The sequence below is a fragment of the Geotrypetes seraphini genome, chromosome 16, assembly GCF_902459505.1.
Source record: "Geotrypetes seraphini chromosome 16, aGeoSer1.1, whole genome shotgun sequence".
Classification (NCBI taxonomy): domain Eukaryota; kingdom Metazoa; phylum Chordata; class Amphibia; order Gymnophiona; family Dermophiidae; genus Geotrypetes; species Geotrypetes seraphini.
The window spans coordinates 12612489-12622439 of NC_047099.1; the positions used below are offsets into that span (position 1 = coordinate 12612489).

Genomic DNA, 9951 nt, shown 5'->3' on the forward strand with positions numbered 1-9951 from the left:
CGTCCACCTTTCCTTCCCCCCTACCTCTAGTTGAAGTTGTTCGCAACCCTTTCGGCTCTCCCGCTGATGTCATTCTCTGGTACTGTTATAATGTAAGTTATCCGAAAAAGCCCAAACAGTAATGGCTTCATCTTGGGGATATTGTAGAAGCCCAGGATGATGAATTCACTCAGGGTGATTTGATTTTCACCTTGCATCATTTAAATTATCCACCTGTAGCAAGAAAATTGATATTTAAATCTGTTAAATTTTAAGCATGTGCTGAGACAACACTTCAAGGAGACTTCAGTTTTACCAATGTTTTGGACCTGGTGAACATAAACCCTTTTGTGGGGTCATGGATAGGTAACTCCTAACATATAACATCTACATAAGAACATAAGAATAGCCATACTGTGTCAGTCCACCTGGCCATGTATCCTGTTCCCAACAGTGGCCAATCTACGTCAAAGTATCTGGCAGAGACTCAAATAGTAGCAACATTTCATGCTACCGATCCCAGGGCAATCAGTGACACCCCCCATATCTGACTCAATAACAGACTATAGACTTTTCCTTCAGGAACTTATCTAAATCAATTTTTAGATATTGAAAGGAATTGACTTAGTAGAGACAGAGAGCTTGTTCACCCTCTCCAAGGTGAAGAGAACGAGAGGGCACTCGCTAAAGCTAGAAGGGAAAAGATTCCTTATAAATGTAAGGAAGTTCTTCTTCACCCAGAGAGTGGTAGAGGTCTGGAACACACTCCCAGAGGCTGTTATAGGGGAAAGCACCCTTCAGGGATTCAAGACAAGGTTGGATAAGTTCCTACTGGAACAGAACATACGCAAGTAAGGCTAGACTCAAATAGGGCACTGGTCTTTGACGTACGGGCCGATGCGTGAGCGGACTGGTGGGCACGATGGACCACTGGTCTGACCCAGCAGCGGCAAATCTTATGTTCTTATCTAAGCTAACTGCTGTTACAACATCCTCTGGCAAAGAGTTCCAGAGCTTAACTATTCATTCAGCGGAAAAATATTTCTTTCTATTTTCTGACACTACAGTTTATTTCACTTAAGTATCTGAAAACATTGATATTCAGCTGCTGAGGTTGGCAATTTTTCAAACACCAACAGTAGGAGCCAAAAATATCCAGATATTCTGCTCTGGTATTCAGGGAGTGACTGGTGCTGGACATCGGAATTGAGCAGTAATCAGCAGTGCAATACAGATGCCGGTGATATTGAGCCTGTGCTGCGGATCGCTCAGACATGGAATTCTACAAATGGTGCCGTTGACGGCAGCCACCTTAAAAACAACTGTTAATCACGCCATTTAATCAACGTGGTTTTACCTCTCTTTTGTAATTATTTGTATTCTTATTGCTTAGAAATTTGATAAGCGACAGAATCAAATTTGAATAAAAACTTGAAACTTGATTTTAAAAAAATTGGACTGAAATTTGCTTAGGATACATACAGTATGTTTTTCTTCATTGAAGAAGTTAAGTCAGAGACTGAATACCTTACAAGGGAGTGTTTGCCTCAGAGGTGAGATGGAGGGAGGGAGCCTGCTCATCTTTATAAGGAGATAACCTGGAATAATACTGTTTACCATCATTTTATATTACTACTGTTTGCCTTCCTACTTAATGATGTAGGTGGAGTTCACCACTGGGGATATATTGAGAAAATAATTTTTAATGAAGGTGATCATAATAATCTCTGCAAGAGGAAATCGCAGAACAAAACCCTCAAACATATTTAGTAACTTAAAAATGACTTGCGGCGATGGGCTTGGGGGGGGAGGAGAGGGGGGGAAGTTCAGAATGAGGGCGAGGACATTTTTCATATTCGGTGCTGATACCTTTTCCAGTTTATTACCTGTACATTATTGGTCTTATATTGAGTGTGTAGCGTAGTGGTTGGATCTACAGCCTCAGCACCCTGGGGTTGTGGGTTCAAACCCCGCGCTGCTCCTTGTGACCCTGGGCAAGTCACTCAGTCCTCCATAGCCCCAGGTACGTTGGATAGATTGTGAGCCCACCGGGACAGATAGGGAAAATGCTTGAGTACCTGATTGTAAAAACCGTTTAGATAACCTTGATAGGCGGTATATAAAATCCTAATAAACTTGAAACTTGACATGTGTTCCTGATGTCTTTGCAATATTGCTGACCATTGTTTTGCTTGTCACTGTTTGTTTGAAAATGAATAAAGATGATTAAAAAAAGAAAAGACTTGTGTATCTCTATATGAAATTCAAAGATGTTTCTAATGATATTATTATAGTTTTCAGTCATCTAAACCGCCTAGAACTCGCCGGGTATAGCGGTATATAAGAATAAATTATTATTATTATTATCATTTATCAGAGATGGCCTCATCAGGGCTCAATGGACTTAAAAAGGCAATATTCTAAAGTAAATTATCCCAGCTACTAACACCAAATTCATGTATATGTATCTCTACTCCTAAAGTATACGGGTATTTATCTCTAAGGTGTACGGGAATCCTCTACCATATTCCTGCTGCAAATATGTTGCAGTAATTCAGTGGAACTTGGCAGAGGAGGTAGTTACAGTGGTAAGCGTAGCTAGATTCAAAAAAAGGTTGGACATGTTCCTGGAGGAAAAGTCCATAGTCTGCTATTGAGCGAGGCATGGAGGAGGCCATTGCTTGCCCTGGATTGATAGCACGGAACGCTGCTACTATTTGGGTTTCTGGATTGGCCACTGTTGGAAAGAGGATTCTGGGCTAGATGGACCATTAGTCTACCCCAGTATGGCTGTTTTTATATTCTTATGTGGTTTCAATAGCAAGGGTCAAGCAGGCCATCTGGGAATTATATAGAACTTGACTTTTCCCTTGTGATTGAAACTACAAAGATGGTCCAAATCCCCTCATGACAGGAATGTTCGTGGAAGACTTCGTAACATAACATTACCGCAATACCTTCCAGAGTGCTGAGGTTGTAGGTTTAACCACTGCGCCACACTCTCCTCAAATTCAAACATCCAGTCAGGGGAGTCAAACCTGAGCTTCTTTGCTGCAAGGTAACAAAGTTTCCAAGTTTATTAGTTTTTAATATCCCGATCATAAAACAAATATCTGACCGGTTAACAATAAAATTTAAAAAAGAGAAAAAATTAGAAAGAAATAATAGTAAGTGCGTAAAAGTAAATGAAGTGAACGTAAATGACGTAGACTGACAAACTAGAAAGTGAGGATAACTGGGGAGGAAGGGAAAAGTTACATAATTTAGAAGAAATGAGATAGAGGGGAAGGGATAGAACGAGAAGGGGAAGGGTGCATAGTTGAGGTGGATACAGGCTGAGAAAAATATTTGTTTTAAATATAACTGATAAGCAGAACAAAACAAAAACAACAACAAAAAAAAAAACTAAATTTAGATTATGATTTATCAAAGGCATCTTGAAATAAGAAAGTTTTAAGCTTAGTCTTGAATTTGGGTAATTGAAGTTCGTTGCGGAGAAATTGAGGAAGAGAATTCCATAATGTGGGTGCAGTTATTGCAAAGTTGGTTTTACGAGTATAGTAGGATTCTTTTAAGGATGGAATGAAAAGAAGTTTTTGGTCGGTTGATCTTAGAGAACGGGGGGAACTTTGAGGTATTAGTAATTTGTCAAGAAATAAAGGCAAGTGAGAAAGTTTGATTTTAAAGGAGAGCAGGATAATTTTATAGATAATGCAGTGGGTGATAGGGAGCCAATGAGCCTCTTTGAGAAGAGGGGTGACGTGTTCGAATTTACCTTTTTTGTAAATAAGTTTTATTGCCGTATTTTGTATACGTTGTAAACGTCTAGTCCAACACTGCTGCTTGGAATGAGAGTAACCTATTGAAATATTTTTTATACTGACAGTCCTTGACTAAATGGAAGGCAAAAACTACAAGACAACATTGAGAACGCCTTGAGTTAGCCAGTGTAAAATGTTCCGCCAAGTGATCTGCTTGTAACACAATAATCCAAATTTAAAGATAACTCTGGACTCAACTGGAAGCCAGTGCACCCTATGATAGTAAGATGTCCTGTGATATGACTTTTTTAAATTGAGTTCTATATAAAATACAGTGTTGCTCCAAATAATCAAAACGTTGAAAATGAACCCAGCCCTCCATTAAGGCCTAAAACCAGAAGGTAAAGAAGGTTCTTTTAAATTGTTGATAATCAGTGAACCTTAGAAGGAATATGGTATGTGTGACTAGTTATAATTACTGTCACCATCACACAAATGATATTCAAAACATTTTAATGGGGCAGTGGAGGCCACAGCCTATTAAATCATTTGTGCCTGTCTAACCATTGATATCCAGAGACACACCACCGAATAATGCCATTGAATATCAACAAAGATTGCTCCAACACTGTTTGGGAGCAGAGTCTGGGTAGAACCAGTATTGATCTAGTTTTTTCTGTTATTCACGCCAGTGCCGGTGATATGACTCCTTCATAACACTATAAAGAACATAAGAATCGCCATACTAGGACAGACTGAAGGTCTATCAAGCCCAGTATCCTGTTTCCAACAGTGGCCAACCCAGGCAACAAATACCTGGCAAGATCCCAAGTAGTGAAATAGATTTTATGATGCTTATTCTAGGAATAAGCAGTGGATTTCCCCAAGTAACACAGTAGATGACGGCAGATAAAGAGCCAAATGGTCCATCCAGTCTGCCCAACCTGATTCAATTTAAATTTTTCTTCTTAGCTATTTCTGGGCAAGAATCCAAAGCTCAACCTGGTACTGTGTTTGGGTTCCAACTGCCGAAATCTCCATCAAAACCTACTCCAGCTCATCTACGCACTCCCAGTCAGTAAAGCCTTCTCCAGCCCATCCTCCCCCAGATGGCCATATACAGACACAGACCGTGCAAGTCTGCCCAATACTGACCTTAGTTCAATACTTAATATTCTTTTCTGATTCTAGATCTTCTGTGTTCATCCCACGCTTCTTTAAACTCAGTCAACGTTTCCTCTTCACCACCTTCCTCGGGAGCGCATTCCAGGCATCCACCACCCTCCCATAAGGTAGAATTTCCTAACATTGCTCTTGAATTTACCACCCCTCAACCTCAAATTATGTCATAATAACATAGTAACATAGTAGATGACGGCAGATAAAGACCCAAATGGTCCACCCAGTCTGCCCAACCCAATCCAATCCAAACCTTTTAAATATTTCCTTCCTAGCTACCTCTGGGCAAGAATCCAAAGCTCCTCCCGGCACTGTGCCCGGGCTCCAACTGCCAAAATCTCCATTAAAACCTACTCTATCCCATCTAAACCCCCCCAGCCATTGAAGCCATCTCCAGCCCATCCTCCCCCAAATGGCCATATACAGACACAGACCGTGCAAGTCTGCCCAGTACTGGCCTTAGTTCAATATTTATTGTCCTCTGGTTTTACCATTTTCCTTTCTCTGGAAAAGATTTTGTTCTAGTTAATACCCTTCAAGTATTTGAACGTCTGAATCATATCTCCCCTGTCCCTCCTTTCCTCTAGGGTATACATATTCAGGGCTTCCAGTCTCTCCTCATACGTCTTCTGGCGCAAGCCTCCTATCATTTTCGTCGCCCTCCGCTGGACCGCTTCAAGTCTTCTTACGTCCTTCGCCAGATACGGTCTCCAAAACTGAACACGATACTCCAAGTGGGGCCTCACCAATGACCTGTACAGGGGCATCAACACATGCTTCCTTTTACTGGCTACACCTCTCTTTATATAGCCCAGCATCCTTCTGCAAACAGCCACCGCCTTGTCACAATGTTTTTTCACCTTTAGATCTTCGGACAGTATCACCCCAAAGTCCCTCTCCCCGTCCGTGCATATCAGCTTCTCACCTTCCAGCATATACGGTTCCTTCCGATTATTAATCCCCAAATGCATTACTCTGCATTTCTTTGCATTGAATTAGTTATCCAAACTTTATTTAAACCCCGCTATGCTAACTGATTTTCACCACATTCTCTAGCAATAAATTCCAGAGTTTAATTACACGTTGCGTGAAAAAATATTTTTTTCTGGTTTGCTTTCAATCTACTACTTAGTAGCTTCATCGCATGTCCCCTAGTTCTAGTATTTTTGGAAAGAGTGAACAAGCTATTCACATCTACCCTTTCTACTGCACTTAGTTTAATTCTTAAAGCACTGATTCCTTTTATAATCACACTTCCTCTATAACAGAGGGAAATGTTTGAAGTACCTGTATGTACATTGCTTTGAGTGTGGTTGTATAACTACAAAAAGGTGGCATAGAAGTCCCAGTCCCTTTCCTTCCTCTGTTAGGAAGAAAAAAAACCCCAAAACAAATATTTTTCAAAGTCCTACAACATAATTCTTATTTTAAGAATGTTCCCATTTAAAAAATATCATTAAAACATGACAAAGAATAGAAGAAAGGCCGTGCAGATTGTTAAACAATTTTAGCCATCCAGATGTCTTTTCATTACAGGAAACTGGTTCAACTGAAATATTTATATCTCATAGAACCCCCTTTTATAAAACTATAGCATGGTTTTTAGCGCAGCGGTAGCAGCTCCAAAGCTCATAGAATTCCTATGAACATCGGAGCTGTTACCACCACGGCCGGCGCTAAAAACTGCACTACAGTTTTATAAAACGGGGTTAGAATTTGTGGGAATGTTCAAACATTTGTAATTAGATAACTTCCATCACTTAATATGAACTTATGACTGAAACCTTTATAACGAAGTGTATTTCACTTCTGAAATTGTTATACAGAAACGAGTGGAAATATGTTAATGAAGAAATTAGTTTAATAGAAATAATGTAGGTCCGGCTGATATTCAGCATGAGTCAACTGACTGGGAATGGTCTGCTGATCAGTTAATTTGCATCTTTCCAGCTAACTGGACATTTCCAGCAGCATTTAACTGGTTATAGTCACTGAAAATGCACCGGCAGTGCCGAAAAATAAGCCAGTAATGTTGGGGTTGTTCTAGAGAGCAACAAGAAAAAAATCCAACGAAATCTACAGTGAATCAACCAAACGAGGAAAAACCAAACAAAAACTGCAGACTGTGTACAAGATGCAGGCAATATTTATTGTACTAAAATTAAGATGCAGTAATATACAACCTTTTTACCAACCAAGGGTTGTTCTAGAGGCATGAATGCTTAAGTCCTGATATTTAGAATTTAAGTGGACAGACTTAATGGGCAAATAAGACTGAACTAAAAGTAGGCCTATCTTTGGCTGCTAAGCCACGACCGGTTAAGTCTGAAAATCATCTTAACCAGCCTGTGACCAGAAATGATCTGGCATTGTATGTTTTGATTTAATACCAGTGGCGGGCAGTCAAAGTGCTACTCGCTGTTGGCTGAATATCAGGCAATAAGGGACCACATCCCTCTGTTGGTTTAATTTTCCAGTATGTAAAATGATTATATAGTGCTTAGCATCTAAAATTAGGTGCAGTTCATAGAATTCACGCCAAATTTGGCCATGCAGCTTTAGTTGCCATATATAGAATCCATGGGGAGATATAAAGAGGAGACATTTAGGAAAGTGAAGCTGCTGAAAGTTTTGGAATAAAGTGTCATGGTCTAATCTAATCACGTTTCAAGTTTAATAAAAATTTGTACACCGCCTTTCAGTCTTCTAAGCGGTTTGTACATAATAAAATCACACATCTCTTTCTAGCCTCCAGGACCATTCAATGAGGCTCATAACTTCACAGCCATAAAAATAAATTCCATACCAGTGTCTTTACCATAACTTATGGCCTCTTTTGCAAAGCCAATTAATGTGGCAGCCTGTGGTAATTGCACTGAAGCCCATTGGGAATGAATGAGCTTCAGTTCCATTATTGCATGTCAGCTACTACTTCGGCTTTGTAAAAGGGTGGAGGTTAGTTAACAAAATGTAGAAAAAACTACATACCCAATATATATACCCAATGCACACATGCACATGAACTCACCTAACCCCACCTTCCCCACCGACTAATTAATATCAGCACAAGAACAAGCTACAGGTTTTATTTCAGTTAGCGGCAGGTACAGGTTTTAAATGCTTCTAAAAATCCTCGTAGTCTCAGCAGTCAATCTGTTTCAGTTTTTCGGCAATTCCATTCCAAAGGGTTGGACTATTCCACAGAAGACGTTCCTTTTAATACTAAAATGCTGAAAACTCTTTTCCTCCTGGAACTTTGTGATGCCATAGAACTTTAAGTAGGCCAGGGCATTCTACTGTAGGATGAGCATGTGAGAAAAACATATATCTGCAACATCAGTGAAGGAGTCAAAAGAAGCATTTAAAAAAAAAAAAATCAATCATTTAATGAGGCAATATTAATCTTTTTAGGGCCCCCTTTACTTCATTATTTCTCAGGCTATATATCAGAGGATTAAGCAAAGGAGTTATAATGCTGTAAAACAATGCAAAGAATTGATCCCTCTCTGGTGAGTGGCTGGATTTGGGCCGTAAGTAGGTAAACACACCAGAGCCATAGAACAAAGCAACGGAAGTCAGGTGTGAGGCACAGGTAGAGAAAGCCTTGTGCCTCCCTTCCAAGGAATTAATTTTCAAGATGGCCGACAGGATGTGAGAATAGGAGACCACAATCATCAGGAAAGGGAATAAAGCAAACAGCACAGTGCATATAGCAAATACAATTTCATTCAAGAAAGTATCTGTACAAGCCAACCGTAACAATGAAGGGATATCACAGAAGAAATGGTAGATCTTATTTGAGGCACAGTAGGGTAAACTGAATATAAAGGAAGTCTGTCCCAAGGACTCCAGAAAACCACCAAACACTGAAATCAAAGATAAGAAAAGACACACCTTCCTGGTCATGATGCTAACATATCTCAGAGGATTGCTAATAGCCACGTAGCGATCATAGGCCATCATGGCTAGAAGGAAACATTCTGTCACACCAAAGGCAAAAAAGAAATACATTTGTACAGCACAACCCAGGAATGAAATGCTTCTGTTGTTGGACCAGAATATCACCAGCATTTTAGGGATGGTAACAGAAGTGTAGCAGATCTCCAGGAAAGAAAGATTCCGGAGGAAGAAGTACATGGGGGTATGGAGGACAGGCTCTGCAGTAATAACCATTAAGATGATGATGTTCCCAAACAAGGTAAGAACGTAGATAACTAAAAATGTCACAAAGAGAAAACACTGCAGTGGCAGAGACAGGCCTGAGAATCCCAAGAGGATGAATCCCGTAACTGAAGTTTGGTTTCCTGGTGACATTTACTCGTCTGTTTAACCTGATAAGAGCAAACATGGAGATTAACAAATTACAAAGCAAGATCGTGGAAGCACGTTTGTGCTAGCTTTAGGAGACATCAACTCATGGGATAAAAGGAACTCACACTTTGTCATTCATGGAGGGTAATCTCATAACAGGTCATCTATGTGAAGATACCTTGGCATCTATGGGTTTTTATAAAATACTAAGGGCTAGATTCACTAACCTGAGATCTGTGTCCGATTGCAAGCAGGCCAACAAATTCACTGGCATCTATGGGCTCGCCACTGCCCTAGGCGCCTCCTGCCTTTACTATGACACCTCTTGGGTATAACAGAATATCCTCATTTTAATATTTTTTTTCAGTTAAGACACTTTTATTTCTCTGTTTTAATCCATATGTCATTTAGATATTCTTTTTTTGCTATTTTATCCTATACTATTGAAACACACCTAGATTGTAGGACAGAGTGGAGTGTACATATTTTAAATAAATTAATTTTTCTGTAAACATTCTCAGCTATATCACCAAGGGCTCCTGTCACAAAGCTGCAGCAAAGGTTTCTACCACAGGCCGGTGAGGTAAATGTTCTGGGGCTCATAGGAATTCTGGCCCACGGTAGAAATCTCTACTGCAGCTTTGTGAAAGAGTAATGGAGTCGCAAAAGGCTTATCCACTTTCTCAATGATAGGGATTTTGACTTGTAAACCACTTTTTCT

General features: G+C 39.9%; 1 protein-coding gene across 1 annotated transcript; it reads right to left on the reverse strand.

Moving 5' to 3' along the window:
• Positions 1 to 5657: 5657 nt before the first annotated feature.
• On the reverse strand, positions 5658 to 9233 carry LOC117350644 (olfactory receptor 10A5-like; the record flags this gene model as incomplete). The annotated part of the gene is made up of 2 exons (XM_033925071.1): positions 8337 to 9233; positions 5658 to 5687 (listed from the first exon to the last, which is right to left on the reverse strand). Coding segments are annotated over exons 1-2 (927 nt in total), but the record flags the coding sequence as incomplete, so codon positions are not given.
• Positions 9234 to 9951: the final 718 nt, after the last annotated feature.